This window comes from Ranitomeya variabilis, chromosome 3 (assembly GCF_051348905.1).
Source record: "Ranitomeya variabilis isolate aRanVar5 chromosome 3, aRanVar5.hap1, whole genome shotgun sequence".
Lineage (NCBI taxonomy): Eukaryota > Metazoa > Chordata > Amphibia > Anura > Dendrobatidae > Ranitomeya > Ranitomeya variabilis.
The window spans coordinates 248,927,105-248,947,812 of record NC_135234.1 but is presented as its reverse complement, the minus strand read 5'-3'; the positions used below and the strand labels follow the sequence as shown (position 1 = coordinate 248,947,812).

Below are 20,708 nucleotides of genomic sequence, written 5' to 3'. Positions count from 1 at the left end.
GCGGGTTTTACAAAAAATTTGGCGTTGTTGGAATTGTTTCCAATTGTTGTTTCGGTGTTCATTTGGGGCAGTATTTTTAAGGACAGGCGGATACGTTTTCATTGCGACAATTCGAGTGTTGTGTCAGTGATAAATAGTCTGTCGTCATCATCTCCTCCGGTAATCAAATTGGTTAGGGAGTTGGTTTTGCGGTGCTTGGAGTTGAATGCATGGATTTCGGCTGTACATGTTCCCGGCATTCAAAATTCTATAGCCGATGCTCTGTCTCGTTTACAGTGGGAACGTTTCCGGGAGTTGACTCCAGAAGCGGAAGATGCCGGAACGACATGCCCTTCTCATTTGTGGCGGATTGTTGCGGACGAGGAGGTCGGCTGATACAGTCTTCAGTGTCCGCAAGGACGTGGTCAGGTTATGAGGCGTCTTGGCATTTGTGGGTAGGGTGGTTGGAACAGTTGGGTTCAGTTGAATCGGATGATGACAGGGTGATGGCTATTTTGCTTTTGATTGGATCGGCGGAGGAATGGGGTTGATCAGTGTCAAAATTGAACAAATTTATAGCTGGTGTTGCTTTTGGTTTTGGGCTCCAGGGTTCCGTCGATGTCACTAAGGATTTCTTGATTCGGCAGGCTTTAAAAGGTTTTAGGAGGGGTTTTTCAACTTGCGATACTCGACGGCCCATATCTTTCGGGATGTTGGAGCGTCTGGGAGTAGCTTTGGGGGAAGTTTGTGGTTCTAACTATGAGGCTGTTCTGTTTCGATTGGCGTTTTCGTTGGCCTTTTTTGGGGCGTTGAGAATAGGGGAGTTGGTTTCCCCTAGCAGGTTTGCGGCTGGGGGTTTGTTGGCGGAGGATATTGAATTTTGGTCAGGTGGGGTTGCCTTTTGGATTCGGCGGTCAAAGACCGATCAGTTTGGGAAAGGAAGACGTGTGGTGTTAGGAAAAGTGATTGGGGGGGCGATGTGCCCCTTTCGGTGTTTGGAAGATTATTGGGGTTTGGGGCCAGATAGGTCTGGCCCACTTTTGCGGCACCGCCAGGGTGAATTTTTATCGCGGTTCCAGTTTACGGCAGTTTTGAGACAAGCGTTGACAATTTTAGGCCTGGATCCCTTGTCATTCGCGACGCATTCATTTCGAATTGGGGCAGCATCTGAGGCGGCTGGTTTGGGGCTGGGTCCGGAGGTTATTCGTCGTATTGGTAGGTGGTCGTCGAATCGTTATTTATCTTATGTGCGGAATTGATTCTGTGGGGGTATTAATTATCGTTGTGTTTTGCAGGTCGGACCCCACTTCTGGCGTGGATTTTCGGACATTCTTTTGTGCATTGAGGGGCGATTCGTGCTGATGTTAGACAAGATGGTAGGCAATTGGGATTTCAGAGGGTGGTGGTGGTGGTCCGATGCTTGGGTTTTCGGGGCATGTCGTGGCGAGGGTTTTTGACCGAGTTTTCCAGATCGGTTAGTTTGGATCGTTCCCCGGATATTGTAGTGGTACATTTGGGTGGTAATGATTTGGGTTCTAAGCCGGTGAGAGAATTAATTCGGGATATACGGTATGATTTTTTACGTTTGTGGGTATCCTTCCCAGGAATGGTTACAGTGGGAATGGTTACAGTGTGGTCTGACATAGTGCCCAGGAAAACGTGGAGGGCGGTACGCTCTATGAAGGGTATCAATAGGGCCCGGGTTAAGTTAAACAGGGCTGTGGCGAGTTTTGTTTCTCGCAATGGGGGGGTGGCGGTTCGCCACTTTGAGTTGGAAGCTGGTGTTGGAAATTATTGGAGGAGTGATGGCGTTCATTTGAACGATATTGGTCTGGATTTCTGGTTGTTGGCAATTCAAGAAGGGGTAGAGAGGGCCATGGCGGTGGTGGGGCACTCGCGAGCCTGAGGTGTTCAGTGCTGCTCGTGGTTGGCGGGGGGCGGGGTTCTTGGAGTTGGTTTCATGGGGTTGATCTGGCTTTGGTTTACTGGCTCTGGACGGGGATTTTACCTCGGGAGCTTTGGGGTTGGTTTGCCCGGTAAACGGGTTACATGGTGCCCTCGAGCTGGTGGTTACGGCTGAGGGTAAAGAAGGGTTTTCATGTTGGTTTTGGGCTTTTGCCTATTAGGTGCCAGATTTATTAGCTCCAAGAACCCTCCCCTCAAGGTTTATGCAAATGTATAAATGGTTGTTTATGTTTGTTATTAATAAAATGGCCGCTGTGGCCAAATTATCCAAAAAGAAATAATTGTCGTGTTTTAATTTTGGGGGGTATTAATAGTTACGGGGTATAGGGATCAGGGGGTAGGAGAGAGGCCTGGTATCTCGGAGGTCCCATCTTGGAATGCGCAGTCAAGGAGTAGAGCAGCTGGGTCAGGAGTTGAGAGGAATGATTTTTGCAAAGAGACTTTCTGTTTCTACATAGAGCAGAGAAAAGAGAAGAATTAACTGGGTAAAAAGGCAAAATGAGCAATTGTAAGTACAAAGTTACATTATATGATGATTGCAATATATTAAGAGGGTAAAAACTTTGATGGGAGGTGTCCTTCTTTTAACAATTGCATCAAACATCAGTACAAGGAAAATGCAGCAATATAACACATATTAGCACTATAAGGTTTTCAGAAGGGTGTTTCTTCTCTTTCCACAATTTTACAGCCTAATTTATGGTATCCTATGCCAACTACTATGCCGGCTTCTACCCTTGCAATTATAATGGTGCTTGAAATTTTGTTAAACCTTCAGAATTTTCCATATTTCTGTATATAGTTGACTTAAAACTGCCACAGATTTTCACAAAAGTCCTGGAGTAAATAAAAAGATTCAAATCAAACAAACAAGAAAATATTAGACTATCATTTTTAAGAAAATATTAGACTATCATTTTTTAAATTAAGACAGTTATCCAATATCACATGCTACAACTTCATCTAAACATTTCTGATAATTGTTAATTAGTCCTGCACATAGACTTGGAGGAATTTTAGCCAATTCTTCCTTACAAAATAGCTACAACTCTGTTATGTTGGTGGGCTTACTCCCAAGAACTGCTCTCTTCAGGTTCTTCCCCAACATTTCTAGAGCATTAAAATGGTTGTCCATGAACAAAGTACATTTTGATTTATACATCTTGGAATAATTATATGTTCCACAATGGGATGTGTAGGCTGATCACTCGTAAGAAGGGTAATAATAGTCTAGAATTTTCTCCATTTGTAAACAGTCTGTCTGAATATGGATCGGTGAACTCCAAACTCTTTAGAGATGATTTTGTAACTCTTTACAGCCTGATGAATGTCAACAACTCCTCTTCTGTAGTCCTCAGAATACTATTTTATTCTTAGCAATGCTATTTTGTTCTTCCACATGTTGTGAAGATCAGACTTTAATAGATCTTTGTTATGTAAATAAAACAGGTCAACCACTCACACCTGATTGTCATCCCATTAATTGAAAACACCAGACTAATTTCTCCTTCAAATTATCTGCTAATCCTAAAGGTTCATAAAAAATTACCATTCAGGGACATGTGATATTGGATCATTTTCTAATTTTTTGGACTTTTTTTTAGAGGTTTTCTTTTTCTATTTTAGGATTTATGAAAATCAGATGCAGTTTTCGGTTAAATTTATGAGAAATATGGAAAATCCTGCAATTCCGTTATTTTTTTGTCATTCGAGTGCAGTCCAATGCATGCAGAAACAGACAATGTAGAAGATTGAGAAATTAAGTTCTCCATCTTCTCCTCACCTGTGCGAGAGTTGGATGACAGCAAACTGACACTTGGCTCAAACTGTGATCGGAGTTTGAGTCGAGTTTCATTAGCATTATTTAATCAGCTTAATTGATCCAATTCTCTCGCATGACAGAATTATTGCTGGTGTGATAATCCTTAAGGGAATGTGCATATGACGTCTTCAGGCAGTTTACGCCTAGAATCCACCTGAATAATTGCCTCAAAGTGCGGCAAAACATGAACACAGTTTACAGCGATGTCAAAATGACATTGCTATGGACATATCCTATCTCAGGTCACTTCTTTTAACCGCTTCAGGACCTTGAAGTGGTTAAAAGAACTGACATGTTTGTCCTTCATGAGGCTTCATTTGGAAGCCGCCCACTTTATATGCTTGAAAGTACACAGCAAATACTTCAATGGTGGAGCCACTACAAAACTACAAAAAACATGCCGGTGTGTTATAGAAATAATTTTGCACTGGAAAACTACATTTTTTGCTGGTGTCTTAAAGACAAACTAAACACATATCTTAACTCCCTCTCACTTAGTTTTGCTTACAAACCACCCCTACACACACTGACGCTAAAACAGTCTTTTATATGCTTCTGTCTTTGCCCTCACCCAGCAATATTACAGCATAGTCAATAGTACCACAACACTCACAACAATGTCAGCATCCACCTCTGCCTGGGTCTGGACTGATGCTAGCAATCATGAAACTATTTCATGTAGGAAAGGGAATATGAGGCTTACCCTTCTTTCATGCTGGTCATTTCAATATAAAGCTGTGAGAGATGTTACCAAATGGTGTGGAGTTATGGTGCAGTTAGGCTATGCTCCCATGATGAGTTTTTGGGGAACATTTCATGCTGCGTGTTTAAAAAAAAAATGCAAGTAACCTTTTTTTACGTAATGGGTGCAAAAATGGTGCAGAAAATCTGCAACATCAAAACTCACCAAAAGCTCATCATCGGAACCTAGCTTTATGGTTTATGTTTAAAATAATACTATAGGTTAACAATGAATATTTCATTTTGCAGCGCAACTCCTCGATGATATACTATACCAACAGGCTGTACATCGACATTCAGAAGGGAAATGTGATCAATGCCAATCCAATAAGCTTTGAATTTACATGTGCTTATTGGCTAAAATGGGAACAGAGTCTCAAGATGAACATAAAAAGACTTTCGTCGGCTAAAACGGTCTCTTCTTCATCTTGTGAAATAATACAAGAAGAAAGTATACTTCTAAACTTAGACAATCAATGGTCAAGGTACGTTACTTTAATAAAAATATTTAAAGATATTATCCCACAAACTGAATAAAAAATAAATCTCATCATCATTATTTTAGTCGTAGCCATGCAAAAAAAAGCATCGAGGCAGATTTAACAGTACGGCCCAATTATTAGACAGTGCAGATGGATTAGACAGTCTTAAAATGCGCCAGTTTTATTATAGCGGTTCATAGTGTTTTTTAGCGGGTTCTTCTTCTGCACTTATTACTGCAGCTTTCTTTACAGCTTGCACATAGCTTCTGTCCATAAAACGTCTGTTGGTGGAGGAGCCAGACCAGTCCATGAGCCTCCTCCAATAGAAGAGTGACTTTCCATATGTCCAGCAACATATTTGTTAACAAAAAAGATAACTTGGCCAATTATTTGATCAAGAAATCAAAGGATTTCTGGATTACTGGATGACCTATTTGATGGATAGGACATCAATTTGAGACCGATGGCATCTTGACCAAGGGATTCACACCAATCAGTGCTCCACCAGGGGCCATGTATAAGTAATGTAAGAAGTGGAATACAGCCCCTTGGGCATTGCTTGGTGACCGCCACTAAGCACCAAAGACGCATTTTCAGAATTATTTTGGGTTCATTCAGTAAAACCCCCAATGACCAGCAAGTTAATGTCAGGATAAGGCATAACTTACTATTTTGAAAATAGCCATTTAACTAACACGTGAAAAACAGTCACTTCATTTTGTCATCCCATTCTCACCATGCAGATAGCAGTCACTTGATCCCACTCATCAGATTCCTGTGATTTCTCGTTCTGAAACCTAGCTTTGGAAAGAAAGTTCCTCCATCAAAGTGTAACGGTCTCTACCAGCCGCTGACTGGTACTGCAGTGCAGCTCTTATTCTTTTGTATAGAAGTTGTGCTGCAGTAGATAGAAATGGCCCCAGAGGACACTACACTTTGACCAGGGTTGCACTCAACAGCTCCACTAGAAGTGTCTACCTCCGGCCACTGATGGAGAAAAAAATAGCTAATCATTGGGGGACCTGAGTGACAAACCCCTACCAATCTGCTATTGATGGCCTATCTTACGGACAATCCTGTTTAATTTGAAATGGCTTTTAACATCTTTTTTACCAGTGTTTATGCTGCAAAAATGAAGATGCAAAAAAGACATTGACCCTAATTCACCAAGCAATTTGTCATTAAAACTGCTTGGAATGTTGAAAAAATAATTATAGCCCCTGAGCCCTTCCTCAGCAGTGGCACAGAGTAGCTATAGATGTGCCAAATTCATTAGTAGCCACATGCATCTTAATGAATCTGGCTCAAGACTCCAGCGTGTACATTATGAAGAACTGGGGGGTTTACCAGACTTGGTAAATTGAGTCCAATTTTTTTTTTCTATACTCTTCAGAATTAAATAGTTACCAAAAGTTAATCAATAAGTTACATGTACCAAAATGATACCGTTAAAAAAAAAAATGCACCTTAGGCTACGTTCACATTAGCGTTAAGCTAATGTGCGTCGGGTTTGCGTCGGCGACGCAGCGGCGACGCATGCGTCATGCGCCCCCTATACTTAACATGGGGGACGCATGCGTTTTTTTTTGTTGCGTTGTGCCACACATGCGTCTTTTTTGCCGCAAGCGTCGGACCAAGAAAACGCAACAAGTTGCATTTTTCTTGCGTCCGATTTTCGGCAAAAACCGACGCATGCGTCGCAAAACGCAGCGTTTTTGCGTGCGTTTTGCCGCGTTTTTGCGTGCGTTGTGCGTTGCGTCGCCGACGCAGCGGCGCACAACGCTAGTGTGAACTTAGCCTTACTGTGTAAAAAAACCCAGGGAATTAATGAAAGTTCTGTGTCTTAGAATGCAGACATTACAAAACAAAAATAGTCCTAAAGGCCAAAAGTGATCTGACCCTAAAGGGGTAATCTAATTATTCCAAATTAGACAGATTTGAAGGTTTTCATATTTTTTATTCTGTAATTTTCATCTGAAACATTATATAATTTGCTTTTAATCTGTTTAACTTCACAGCAATTTGGGAATTCCTTTAAGCAATGGCACTGACCTTGCTCTGAACACAGACCTTTGCACTAATAGTTCATGCTGGTAAGAGGACTTTATATACGTGTTCTCATATAGTATTAGAGATGATATTTCCATTTCCCTGGCAAGCCTGCGTTATCAAAAAAAGTTTTATCACCTATAGTTATGCCTATGCAAAACTAAGGCTTAATTCAAGGCGCTTCCCTACAATAGTACACAACCCAAACAGAAAAACGGGGAGCAAATGCCAGTAATAAAATTTCAATCACTTTATTAGGAATATTTTTTTAAAAAATATATAGAAATGAAGATACAAATGCACAATACAGCTGCCCAACTGGGTAGTAAACCCCTAAAAAAATTATTCCTAATAAAGTGATTGAAATTTTATTACTGGCATTTGCTCCCCCTGTTTTTCTTTTTGGGCTGTGCACCTATAGTTATCGTTTCTCTTGTGACTAATGTGTGTCCCTACACCGCCGGCAGTGAAGGGACAGTGTAAGACTACAGTACATTCACACATCCTTGCTAGGGTTGAGCGACTTTTCATTTTTTGAGATCGAGTCGGGTTTCATGAAACCCGACTTTCTCAAAAGTCGGGTCGAGTGAAATCGGCCGATCTTATTGAAAAGTCGGGGTTGGGGATCGGCCAAAACACGAAACCCAATGCATTTCAATGGGGAAGCATACTTTAATATTTGCTTCAGCGCGATAATGTTGAAAAGCCGGTAATTCAATTGCCGGCTTTTCATTTCTCCTGCCTAAACCCGACAGGATATGAGACATGGTTTATATACAGTAAACCATCTCATATCCCCCTTTTTTTTGCATATTCCACACTACTAATGTTAGTAGTGTGTATGTGCAAAATTTCGGCGCTGTAGCTATTAAATTTAAGGGTTAAATCACGGAAAAAATTGGCGTGGGCTCCCGTGCAATTTTCTCCGCCAGAGCGGTAAAGCCAGTGACTGATGGCAGATATTAATAGCCAGGAGAGGGTCCATGGTTATTGGCCCCCCCGTGGCTAAAAACATCTGCCCCCAGCCACCCCAGAAAAGGCACATCTGGAAGATGCGCCTATTCTGGCACTTGGCCACTCTCTTCCCACTCCCGTGTAGCGGTGGGATATGGGGTAATGAAGGGTTAATGCCACCTTGCTATTGTAAGGTGACATTAAGCCAGATTAATAATGGAGAGGTGTCAATTATGACACCTATCCATTATTAATCCAATTGTTTGAAAGGGTTAAAAAACACACACACACGATTAAAAAGTATTTTAATGAAATAAACACACCGGTTGTTTTAATATTTTATTGCTCTATCAATCCATTTGAAGACCCTCGCTTGGCAAAATAATAAACCCACAAAATACATACTGTCCGAGGATCTGTCAGGTCCCAAGAGGTAATCCATCTGAAGGGGTTAAAATATTTTACAGGCAGGAGCCCTGCTAATGCAGCTGTGCTCGTGTCTGTAAGCCCCGGCGAATGAAGGAAATGTAGGTCTATGACCTATAGTTACCTTCAGTTGCGGTGATGCGCCCCCTGGTGGATGTCCTCATATGACCTGGAGCGTGGGAAAAAGTTCCCAGGCTGCAGTTCATGAGGACATCCAGAAGGGGGCGCATCACCATGACTGAAGGTAACTATAGGTCATTGACCTACATTTCCTTCATTCGCCGGGGCTTACAAGCATGAGCACAGCTCCTGCTTGTAAAATATTTTAACCCCTTCAGATGGATTACCTCGTGGGACGTGACAGGTCATCTGAAGGTATGTATATTGTGGGTTTATTATTTTGCCAAGCGAGGGTCTTCAAATGGATTGAGAGAGCAATAAAATATTAAAACAACCCGTGTGTTTATTTCATTAAAATACTTTTTAATCATGTGTGTGTTTTTTAACCCTTTCAAACAATTGGATTAATAATGGATAGGTGTCATAATTTTCTGTCTATGACCCCCCCCAATGCATGGACATATAGAGATTAATGCACATATTATAGCTATCAATTTAGTCATACATTTTCAAGACGAAAAACAGAGAAACAGCACAAAACAAAGTTCTAAAAAAAGTTTCAGAATAATTATTCACGGCACGCTAGCTAGATCAAGCAGAAGTGAAAATGTTTATTTCTAGTGGTACAAGTGGTGCAATCTAAACTCCCAGGTTAGAGCTGTGTGGCGCGCTACAAGGATATCCCTGTGCCCATGGCTTTGAGTTTTTGAAAAAGATTCTTCCGATTGAAAACATCAAATCAAGAAGCATTTCTTTGTTTCCTCATGAGAATGCACCACTTGTACAACTATAAATGCACCTTTTCACTTCTGCTTGACCTATCAAGATTTATGAATAATTCTTCTGATATATATTGAGATACCACTCCCATCCCACAGGCACCTCCAAGAAACTGTGTGTGTGCACTCCGAATATATTCTATTCTAAGAAAAGGTGCAGCAGAAATATTACTCTATGTGTATTTAAAGTATATGTCAGGAGAGATCATCGAACAACAAGAAAGGCCATACGAGTGGTATATGATAGGGGTAGCACTGGTGCAATAGACTGATGAACCTCCACTCACACATATCATTCATAGGTCACAACCACAATATTACATCAGCCGGGCGCACCCAGCACTTTATAAGTGCACCCCACAAGTACAAATGTCCCCTCACAAGCATCACAAGGCTTGGCTTTATGATGAAAAAGTAAATGAGGTAATAGTTGCTTTAGTGACCAGTAGGCTGTAAGCCCCATCATAGATGAAAGGTGTGTGGGCGTTTGTTCCTGCAGTATGTTGCTATTATGACCAGGTATTGATAAGTATGGCCTTTTTTTCTGAGATATGCCAGGAGAGCTAATAGATACTCTTTTAGTAAAAGAAGCCTGGGTAAGGCCTCAATCAGATAGCCGTTTTCATGTATGTGCTCTATCCAAGGTTTTTCGCAGACAGAACAGGTGTCAAATATAGTTTATGGGGCTGTAAACACATGCGTGTTTTGGCAGGCTAAGTGTCTGCAAAAAAATTTCTAAAAAAGCATTATTTTTTTCATTTTATCCAATGACTGAGCGCATACTAGTCAGACAGATGGGTCCACAGCAGCTTCTCCTCACCCGCTGCCCTGGAGTGACAGGTTTCTCCCCATATGCACATGCAGGGAGAGACCTGTCAGACATTGTCAGTGGGTGGACAAGCCTGTCTGATTAGTCCCCATGCGACTCGGTCCTCGGCGGCTTTTAAACTAGGTTTGTCTCAGAAATGCCACAGCGTTTCACAGTTAAACATTCCTGTCTGAGATCATACAGGTCTGATACATGTTGCCTGTGGATCTGGCAGTGAGCTGTCATGTTCACTTTAACCATGAGTTTGTTAATACTCAACATGATAAATCAGATACCTGGACACCATTCAATAGTTTTGAAAAATAAAAATGTAGAACTGCAGTATGGTACACTGCATGACATTTTCATGTTACATTATGCAATTACATTAAAGGAAATCTGTCAGCAGGTTTTAGCTGCCTCAACTGAGATAAGCATAATATAGGCAAAAAGTCCCTGAATGCAATGATGTACCACTTAATTTACTGGGTGCAGCCCTTCTGACACAATCAGTGTTCTTAGCTTAGAATGCAGCAGAGCTGAGAAAGCTAACCTAGCCCACACCAGGCTATCTGTTTACATTGTCTATTGACAGTGAGCTGCTTATCACAGGAGGGGGTGGACTCACATAGCATGCACATGCTGCTGTAGTCTAGGAAATGATCATCACCAGTTGATAAAAACTTTTGTGTTAGTAAACAACAGCACACAGCCTGAGATGTGAGACATCATTGAATTTAGTCTTTTAACCCCTACCTCATGTTGTCCTCAGATGGTATAGCAAAAATCTGTTGACAGATTCTCTTTAATTAACAGAAAGAACCAAAAAGAAAACAAATGTCTGTGCAGTGCTTTACAATCATTGCAATAATTAAATATGAAACAACGGAGTGCTTATGATACAAATTGCTAATGGGACAACAGATTGGTGTTAAAAGTCATAAACTCTCATGCTTCTACTTCAGTTTGTGGAAATTTTACTGTTATTCTATTCAAGTTTATTTTATTCTATTACATTGTTCAATAATACAAATTTCTAAGTTTGGTCAAAATATATTTTGGTTTTATTCATTCATATTAAGCATTCTCTATGTTGATAGTATCATTGTTATGCATGATATATATGTTACTTTATTTGGTTTATTAATATTATAATATCTTTTGTATCTAAGCAGTTGAGTTCTCTAAACTAACCTCCCCATTCTTTCCTCTTCCTTTCCCCTTCCAATTTTCCCTCACCATTTGTTTATTTCTCTTCCTCTCCCTTCCATATCCCTTAAACAAATTAAATAAAAATACTTGAAATAGAAAAAAAAACTAAAATTGCATAGCCCTACCCAACCCCCCCCCCCCCCAAACCACCCAATCTAGCTGCAAAGACAGCTCTGATCTTTTAAGACATAGACTAACAAGACCTTTGAAGGTGTTAAAGGGGTTTTCCCAAGAACAGAGTTAATTTTAAAGTTGATTTTAACCAATGCATCTTGGAATAATTGAAAGTTCCACAATTTGATTTGTTTAAAAAAAATGTCCCTGTGCTGAGATAAGCTTATAAATGTGCCCCTGCTGTGTACTGTGTAATGGCTGTGTCTGACCGTGCAGGGACATAGTCTGATCATACCACAGCTCCTCGGCAGGGGGCTGGGGGTGGGAGAAGAGTATACAGATATTACAACACAGGATCACAAATGATTATTTCTTTGAGGTAAAACATTTTTAAAAAATAAGCAGGGAAATGTTTTATCTCACAAAAATAATCAGCTGTGATCCCCTGCTGTAATGTCTGTACACTCTCTTTGCTTCCTCCCCTGCCCAGGAGCCGTGGTATGATCAGACCATGTCCCTGTACGGTCAGACACAGACATTACACAGTACACAGCAGGGGCACATTTATAAGATTATCTCAGCACAGGAACATTTTATGTAAACCCATCCAATTGTGGAACTTATTATTATTCCAAGATCTTTTTATTAAAATTAACTACATACCATACATACCAAGCTGTACATCCTTAGCAGTCCCAGAAGGCCACTCTCCATAGATGTGGTGCCAGGCTCAAAACACAGCAGTGTGCAGACAAGAGAGGAAACAGCCTTCAATCCTGTCTGTGCTATGGCCTCTTCTTCATGATGTCTGACCCCATCTATGACTGACCTGGAAACAGAGGTAGAGAAGCAGGACCTGGCAAGTTTGGAGTGATAGATCTAAAAATAAGGTTAGGTGTGTCTGTTTATATAAATATATACAGCACATAGTGTGTGTACATACAGTGCTCAGCAGAAATGAGTACACAACATTTGAAAAGTAAGATTTTATTCAACATCTTACTGAACGCAAGGCGAATTTCCAAATTTTGGACAAAAATTAATTTCATTGAACATCTCTTTAACCCATAACATGAAAGTAAGGTTAATAATTTAACTTTCATTACAAAATCTTTAGTTTTACTCAAATTAGCTGATTCAAAATGAGTATACCCCACATCAAAAACTACTACTCATAGTATTTCGAATGACCGCTCTGACAGCACCCAGTCTTCTAGGCTGGAATGAACACATTGGTGACATATTGTAACGTCTACCAAGAAATGTAGTTCCCCTACACCATGTGGTGTTTTGATCACATTTTCTGCAGCAATGTGAAACCTGGATCACCGACTGTCGGAAAATTGTAAAAAAGCAATGGAGGCTAATATAATTATGTATCTGTTTTGAAATCAGTTCTGATCCATTGCCTTACACCAGGCTCCAAAGACTTACAAACTATTTGTCCAAGAAAATGGGGTTCATTTTGTTAGCAGATGTCCCTAATAGCTGTAGTGCAATGAAACATGAACTGCCCTAAAATTACAAAAGACCACATTTTTTTATCCCCTATAACATTCACAATGAGTGTAACGTGCCACTGTTTTAGTGAATATTACTACATTTTAAAATGATGATTGCTTTTATCTATTTTACGCAGTACAATAAATCTCCCATCATCTACTGAATATTCTCCTTATTCCATCTATATGGGAGCATATATTGATGGTGACTTTACTATTCCACTAACTGAGATATCCATAGGATCTTACGTCTATGTGGGAATGGCAGCATCTGCGGATGGAAAAGCTTTTTCTCTGAGTGTGGAACAATGTATTGTTTCCCCAATAAATAACCGTAATGATTCCGACAGTGTGATACTAATATCTGGCGGGTAAGTGTTTTTTATGGCATCATGGCTAGTTGTGGTGTTTTTAGTTTTTTTAGCACATCCATGTATTTGAGACTTTCTTCATGTAGTGATGATCTAGCGTAAGTAAGAAACAAACTCCAGTGAAATTGTTGCAAAAAAATTTAACCAATTCCAGATCCATGTGTCTTGTAGTAGTACATATTTTCAGACAGCCAATCAGGCTCTATTAAATTCACTGTCACAACATCCATGGTCTGTGGTTCAATAATCTCATAACAGCACAAAAAAGTTATGGACTGTTGGTGCTACCTTCTTTACAAAGATTTGATGCCTTATTTACCGGGATAGGCAAAAAAAGTGTTAAACTGGGAGGGAAGTGCTTTTGGCACACTAAGGGCCCATCTATACAGACCGACCAGCAGCACAGTACAACCGCGGGTTGGTAAACCTTTACCGATCGGCAGTCATTTAGTAGCCGGTTTACACAAACAGATCAAAGTATATGATGAGCATTAAATCATCTGTAATAGATCGCTCAGTCTGCATGGACTGCTGTGATTCTCATCAGTGTGAGTCCTGTTTACACAGAACGATGCATCACAGAGAACGATGATCTTTTTCATTACATGACAATGAATGAGGAAGCTGGAAGGCCCTAACACATAATTGTGGGAGTGGTAGTGTGAGAGAGGCCAGGGCTGTAGTTGTGGCTTTCAATGGTGGCTGCTTTAGCACACCCTGGCTCTCTGTCACATACACACGATGTCCCAGCGGTAGAGTACCTTTTTGTCTGCTTTCCTGTCCATCTGGGTCCTGTCTGATTTACTGGAGGTTTCCTTCTTGAGACTCCAGATAAAGAGAGACAGAGTCAAGTTCCAGCTTAAAACAAACAGTTTTACTTAGTTCCTTTCTCAGCCCGTCCAGTTCACATTTAGGTACAGCACAAGATACTTCACAAGACACTACATTTTCTGTCCATGTGCTATCTCTCACTTCTTCAGGAATATCGCAGGGTCGCACCGTTGTCCCCTGTACCTCAGCATTCTGTCTGACCAGTCTGACTAACTGTAGGAGTTCCTGTTCTGTTTTGCCCCAGACACGCAGGTGTCTTCCTAAGTAGCTGACCGCCATCCTGACAAAGCTTCCCTGTATTCCTTGGCTTCTCTGGCAAACATTACTCTTAGGCCCTGGATGGGCTTGGCTCCTTTGCTTGAACGCAACTGCCCTGTCAGGGCTCTGAGGCCCTACTGACTGAATACAGGAAATCCTTCTAGATTACCCCAGTTGGCCCCTCCTAAACCTACCAGTTTGTCATGGACGTAAAACATGGGCCAGGGAAATTTGGCATAGCTAGTCCTCGTGCACCCCTTACAGTGAGGTGGCAATGTAAGCAATGTAGAATGAACCTGTAATGAGAATAAAAAAGCAGAGCACTCCATAGTGCAGAAATCCTTACTAAAATTTGTATTCAGTGAATAAAGTTTCAGAGATATATTAATGAAGCAGGGTAATGGCAGTTACTACTGATAAGATTCTATGCAGTGGAGAGGGAGAACAAGAGGCAGAGCTCCTCATGCCATCCGTCTTCATAGAATCGTATCAGTAGCCACTGACATCTCCTAGCTCAGTAATATTACAGTCCCTTTTCATTGAATACAGATTTTACCTCTGAATTCAGCCCAGTAGGAGAAAGTAGATTTCTCTGAAAAGATAAAGCTATATTACAAAGTTTCATATTTTCACGTGTACTATTGATTTATGAAATAAAAATGTAAATGACGATTACTCTTTAGAGATGCTTTTTGTATTTGTCTTACTACCTTGGAAAACGTATTTTAATTTCTCTGACAGCGGCATTTAGCAAGCAACAGCATTGAAAGCCTCCTTACTTGTCATTACGAAGCTCCCTTGAAACCCTTCCTGTGGCCGAGATTCAAAGGAGACCGTGATTTTTACTGTATGCAGCAATGCGGTGGCATCACTGTATACAGTATGAGTGATCAGAAAAATAAAATAAAAAAAAGTTCAAATCTCTACCCTTTTACCCCATTAAAAATAAAGATAATTTAAAAAAAATACACGTACGTTATTGCTGCATTCAGAAAAGTCTGTTGTATCAATATATAAAAATAATTAACCCAGTCAGTAAACACCATATTTGAAAAAAAATTCAAGAACGCCAAAACAAGTTTTTTTGTCACAGGCTCACAGCAATTCCACGAAAAATGCTGTAACAAGCGATCAAAATATTCTATCTATCCCAAAATGATTTTGCACCTCAAATAGTAAGCTGTATATGGATGAAAAAAGGGAAAAGGGGGAACAAAGTCAGCTCACCAGTCTCTGAATAATCCTCTGTTAGTCCTCACACGGAGACACCCTGATCAGGGGCGTTGTCTGTAGCGAATGCAGGAAAAGAAATCTCCAGCGTGAAACTCAATTTCAGTAAAAAGTCCAATATTTTATTGATAACAAATTAAAAAATCCAGCATCAAAATTGTAAAGATGTGATGACAATGGGGTCCCTAGTGGTCTGAAACTGACACGTTTCGACCGGTCAGGTCTTACTCATGGCATAAAAGAGACCTAGAATGTCAACCTTATATCCAGAGACGTTTGTAAAGGATAATTTGTGGATTAAATCCGAGCTGCCACAATGATACAAATTCAGATATATTGAAGAATTCTGGTGGTTTATTTAATGCGTTTCAAGGTCTATCTGACCCCTTCATCAGTAAAATTAATACAAAGACATCTGATCAGAATTCTTCAATATATCTGAATTTGTGGGCAAAAGGTGGCTACTTTGAAGAACCAAGAATATAACACATATTTTCAGTTGTTTCACACTTTTTGTTAAGTATATAATTCCACATGTGTTAATTCATAGTTTTAATGCCTTCAGTGTGAATGTACAATTTTCATAGTCATGACAATACAGAAAAATCTTTAAATGAGAAGGTGTGTCCAAACTTTTGCTCTGTACTGTATATGTTTTGAAGATAATTTGGTTTTAAAGCGATCAGTAGAGTTGTATTTTACAATGTGATTTTAACATGAGCTTTAACATACAGAGAAGTGCTCTATGTAAAACCTCATGTTAAAATCGCATTGCATACGGATTGCATACGCATGTCATATGGATTTTCGGAGGATAAATCGCACGGAAATCGCATTACACTCGCATGACACTCGCATAGCTCTCATCCGTTTTTTCAGTCTGGAAATCGGACCTTTTTTTTTTCTCGCAAATGGGTATGAGCCCTAATTGGAAGGGTTGACAATCACAACGATAAATGTAATAAACTAAAGCTTGAGATACATATTGAGAAAAAATCTAATGGTTGTACTTATTTCTCGTAGATGTGCAGTGGATACACAAAATGTGGTAGAAATAATAACAAGTGGACAGTCCATGGAAGTTAGACTTAAAATCCTTGCATTCAGTTTGAAACAATATGAAAATTATTATATGTTCTTCGACATGAAGCTTTGTGATAAAACTAAAGACTGTACAAAGGTAAGTGCGAGTATGGAAAGCATTCACTGCATTGTGTCCTCCTGTCTCATCTGTAATCTCTCGAAGTACTAACAGGTTGTTCTCAAATCCTGGTGGCAGGTAGAATGGGTTGCTCACATAATTTAAAAATATGCAAAACTATAAAATAAGTGAGAAAATAAAATAAAGGATATACCAGAAGTACATTTTTATACTTTCAGAGCATTATCACTTGGGCATGTGGGGTATTATGGATATTGTGATTATCTATTAACTGAAAATGCTGCAACATTTGGCCTCTTGAAATAAATTAAATCTATATTTCTATCTTCTAATACATAATATATCACCTTTCTCTACTTGCCAGAATCTAAGTAACTACTTGGACAACCCTTTCTTCAATAGTCTTTTCCCCCCTTGTAAAATAAAAATACCCTAAACTCACTTTCTGGTTCTCCAGAGACATTAGCTGCAGGGCTTACATGACATAACAATGTCACAGAAGCCTCGAGGTACCGGCATTGAGATTGCTAGAACAATGCTGATACAGAAGGTGAGCATAGGGTATCTTTATTTTACATTGGGGAATATAGTGTTGAAGAAAGGTTGTCCGAGTAGAGGACTGCCGCTTTACATAGTTTCTGACAGCAGCCATCAATAAAAGGAATGTAAGGAGCTACAATATATATATATATATATATATATATATATATATATATACACACACATTAATTAGAGGAAGAAAATATATACATACTTGCGGACACAGACAGAAGTGGGTCCCTGTGCAAGAACAATTTATGGTCCATTGTAGTCCAATAGATCATCAGAATGCACAATTTCACCTGCTTTGTAGGTGTAAGTGGGCCCTCACTACCTCTTGGGCCCTTGTACACCAATGATATGTTTGATTATATATATATATATATATATATATATATATATATATATATATATATATATATATATATATATATATATATATATATATATACACAGAGCCTACAAGTAGTATTCAACCCCCTGCAGATTTAGCAGGTTTACACATTTGGAATTAACTTGGCATTGTGACATTTGGACTGTAGATCAGCCTGGAAGTGTGAAATGCACTGCAGCAAAAAAGAATGTTATTTCTTTGTTTATTTTTTTTTTTAAATTGTGAAAAGTCTTTTCAGAGGGTCATTTATTATTCAACCCCTCAACCCACCAGAATTCTGTTTGGTTCCCCTAAAGTATTAAGAAGTAGTTCAGGCACAAAGAACAATGAGCTTCACATGTTTGGATTAATTATCTCTTTTTCCAGCCTTTTCTGACTATTTAAGACCCTCCCCAAACTTGTGAACAGCACTCATACATGGTCAACATGGGAAAGACAAAGGAGCATTCCAAGGCCATCAGAGACAAGATCGTGGAGGGTCACAAGGCTGGCAAGGGGTACAAAACCCTTTCCAAGGAGTTGGGCCTACCTGTCTCCACTGTTGGGAGCATCATCCGGAAGTGGAAGGCTTATGGAACTACTGTTAGCCTTCCACGGCCTGGACAGCCTTTGAAAGTTTCCTCCCGTGCCGAGGCCAGGCTTGTCCGAAGAGTCAAGGCTAACCCAAGGACAACAAGGAAGGAGCTCCGGGAAGATCTCATGGCAGTGGGGACATTGGTTTCAGTCAATACCATAAGTAACGTACTCCACCGCAATGGTCTCCATTCCAGACGAGCCCGTAAGGTACCTTTACTTTCAAAGCATCATGTCAAGGCTCGTCTACAGTTTGCTCATGATCACTTGGAGGACTCTGAGACTGACTGGTTCAAGGTTTTCTGGTCTGATGAGACCAAGATCGAGATCTTTGGTGCCAACCACACACATGACGTTTGGAGACTGGATGGCACTGCATACGACCCCAAGAATACCATCCCTACAGTCAAGCATGGTGGTGGCAGCATCATGCTGTGGGGCTGTTTCTCAGCCAAGGGGCCTGGCCATCTGGTCCGCATCCATGGGAAGATGGATAACACGGCCTACCTGGAGATTTTGGCCAAGAACCTCCGCTCCTCCATCAAGGATCTTAAGATGGGTCGTCATTTCATCTTCCAACAAGACAACGACCCAAAGCACACAGCCAAGAAAACCAAAGCCTGGTTCAAGAGGCAAAAAATCAAGGTGTTGCAGTGGCCTAGTCAGTCTCCTGACCTTAACCCAATTGAAAACTTGTGGAAGGAGCTCAAGATTAAAGTCCACATGAGACACCCAAATAACCTAGATAACTTGGAGAAGATCTGCATGGAGGAGTGGGCCAAGATAACTCCAGAGACCTGTGCCGGCCTGATCAGGTCTTATAAAAGACGATTATTAGCTGTAATTGCAAACAAAGGTTATTCCACAAAATATTAAACCTAGGGGTTGAATAATAATTGACCCACACTTTTATGTTTAAAATTTATAAAAATTTAACTGAGCAACAAAACTTTTTGGTTTGTAAGATTTATGCATCTGTTAATAAATCCTGCTCTTGTTTGAAGTTTGAAGGCTCTAACTTATTTGCATCTTATTAAACCTGCTAAATCTGCAGGGGGTTGAATACTACTTGTAGGCACTGATATATATATATATATATATATATATATATATACATACACATACACATATATATATACATACACACACCAAATTTTATTGATAGGTGTATCACATACCAGCTCTATATTTGAGGTTAACTAGAGATCTGCCCACAAATCAGGTATGTTATCACAAAGTGTAGACCACAAGAGCCAGAAGTATAAATGTAAGGGTCCAGCACTCCAGCATTTTGTGCATGCTATTGTACCTATGGAATAAAGGAAACTAAGGCTAAGCCCCAACAATAAGTATTTGAGTTTTTGATGTTGCAGAATTTCTGAGTATGTTGGTATCAATTAGTCTACGTTCACATTTGCGGTCTGCCGCATGCGACATGCGCCCCTATATTTAACATGGGGGCGTATGGACATGCGTTGCACTTGCGTTTTGCGACGCATGCGTCACTGCGGCGCACGCGTCCGGGCGCAGAGGACGCAGCAAGTTGCATTTTTGCTGCGTCCAAAATCAACCAAGAAAAGGACGCATGCGTCGCAAAACGCAGCGTTGTGCATGCGTTTTGCTGCGTTTTTGTTTGCGTTGTGCATTGCGTCGCCGACGCTGCGGCGCACAACGCAAATGTGAACGTAGCCTTAGTACGTTAATTTGTACTTATTAAGTTGCAATTAGTTACGTTACTTGCATTTTTTCATTGCATCTTTTAGTGCAGTTTTTTTACATGTATTTTTATCACGTTTTTTTCTTCTGTGATGTCTCCTTTTGATTTGACCTGTTTTAAATAAAATTGCTTTATTTTTTATACTTCCTGTTACTTAGATTTGATAAAACCTAATTGATAAACTCATATGTGGCTTATATGCGGATGTGCACTAAAACAGATTTAAGTTTTTATGTGCAAATTTTCCTCACCTCATTGAAGTCTATAGGGAAAATCCACAAATAAAATGCATATTCAATGCAAGAGAAATTAACACGTTGTGGACTTCAGAAACGCATCACAGGTCAACTTAAACAGTGAAACAAAAAATAACATAGCGAAAATTATTATTATTATTATTACTATTTATTGTTATAGTGCCATTTATTCCATGGCGCTTTACATGTGAGGAGGGGTATACATAATAAAAACAAGTACAATAATCTTAAACAATACAAGTCATAACTGGTACAAGAGGAGTGAGGACCCTGCCCGCGAAGGCTCACAATCTCCAAGGGATGGGTGAGAATACAGTAGGTGAGGGTAGAGCTGGTCATGCAGTGGTTTGGTTGATCGGTGGTTACTGCTGGTTGTAGGCTTGTTGGAAGAGGTAGGTCTTCAGGCTCTTTTTGAAGGTTTC

At 40.1% G+C, this 20,708-nt stretch overlaps 1 protein-coding gene across 2 annotated transcripts in view; it reads left to right on the top strand.

The window, feature by feature from the left end:
* LOC143815762 (uncharacterized) overlaps positions 1-20,708 on the top strand; it is a 785,716-nt gene that overhangs the window by 280,936 nt on the left and 484,072 nt on the right. For both annotated transcript variants that reach the window (XM_077295356.1, XM_077295355.1), the window contains exons 14-17: positions 4,757-4,992; positions 7,008-7,082; positions 13,091-13,324; positions 16,667-16,823. In XM_077295356.1, coding sequence (XP_077151471.1) covers positions 4,757-4,992; positions 7,008-7,082; positions 13,091-13,324; positions 16,667-16,823 — 702 coding nt within the window. The remainder of the gene's footprint in view (positions 1-4,756; positions 4,993-7,007; positions 7,083-13,090; positions 13,325-16,666; positions 16,824-20,708) is intronic.